The sequence below is a fragment of the Fonticula alba genome (assembly GCF_000388065.1).
Source record: "Fonticula alba strain ATCC 38817 unplaced genomic scaffold supercont2.6, whole genome shotgun sequence".
Taxonomy (NCBI): Eukaryota; order Rotosphaerida; family Fonticulaceae; genus Fonticula; species Fonticula alba.
In genome coordinates this window covers 1,847,071-1,847,838 of record NW_009242976.1, presented here as the reverse complement: position 1 = coordinate 1,847,838, position 768 = coordinate 1,847,071, and the positions used below count along the sequence as shown (strand labels likewise).

Sequence of the window (768 nt, the reverse complement as noted above, 5' to 3'; positions counted from 1 at the left end):
CTGCTGCTGCTGCTGCTGCTGCTGCTGCTGTTGCTGGAGCTGGAGCTGCTGGAGCTGCTGCTGCTGGAAGTGTTGCTGGATGTAGTTCTTCGGCTCGAGGGCCACCTGGATGTCCGACTGGACGGTGGCCAATTGCTGAAGTTGGCCGGTGGCGGTGGGCTGCTGCGACAGGAGCAGGGCCCCATGCGCATGGGCGTGTGTGTGCAGGGCCGAGCCCGGCGGGTGCACCCCCTGCGAGGCAGGGGAACCAGCGGACCCAGCATCACTGGCCGGCGTCTGCAGGGAGATCTGGATTTGGGATCTCAGGTTGTTGTGATTGGCGCGAGTGTCCTCCGGCGGAAGGTGAGGGGGGTTGGCGAAGGGGTGGAACACGCCCCCGGGGAGGCCACGCTGGTTGTTCATTCTTCCGGGGGGGGGGGGGGGGTCATGAGCAGTTGAAATCCATGTTCGCACCTCAGGCGGAAGTAGGAGTCGCCGTTGGCCGGGACAAGCAGGCGGTGGATGGACCAGAGTTTGTCAGTCTCGCCCGGGATCTGGCCGGAGGAGTTGTAGATGAGCGTGGTGCCGAAGTCCCCGTGGTGGTTGTAGGTGCAGTCGTCGGTGAGGTAGGGGTCGAAGTAATTGCCCGGGGAGGAGAAGGCGAAGTTGCGCATGTCGCCGAACTCGTGGACATGCACGGAGATCTTGTCGCCGGAGGCCGCGCCCGGGGGGGCCTTCATCATGAAGTTGAAGGCGGTCTTGTGGGTCGGGTCCGAGGGGTCCTGCGGG

General features: G+C 65.0%; 2 protein-coding genes across 2 annotated transcripts in view; one reads left to right on the top strand and one right to left on the bottom strand.

Moving 5' to 3' along the window:
* H696_04060 (hypothetical protein) overlaps nucleotides 1–139 on the top strand; it is a gene marked incomplete at both ends in the record, with an annotated part of 3,582 nt that extends 3,443 nt beyond the window's left edge. Inside the window, one exon of the mRNA XM_009497934.1 lies at nucleotides 86–139. Coding sequence (XP_009496209.1) covers nucleotides 86–139 — 54 coding nt within the window. The remainder of the gene's footprint in view (nucleotides 1–85) is intronic.
* A 259-nt stretch (nucleotides 140–398) lies between these two features.
* Nucleotides 399–653, bottom strand: H696_04059 (hypothetical protein; the record flags this gene model as incomplete). The annotated part of the gene is made up of 1 exon (XM_009497933.1): nucleotides 399–653. One exon carries the CDS (start codon nucleotides 651–653, stop codon nucleotides 399–401), a length of 255 nt encoding a protein of 84 aa, XP_009496208.1.
* Nucleotides 654–768: the final 115 nt, after the last annotated feature.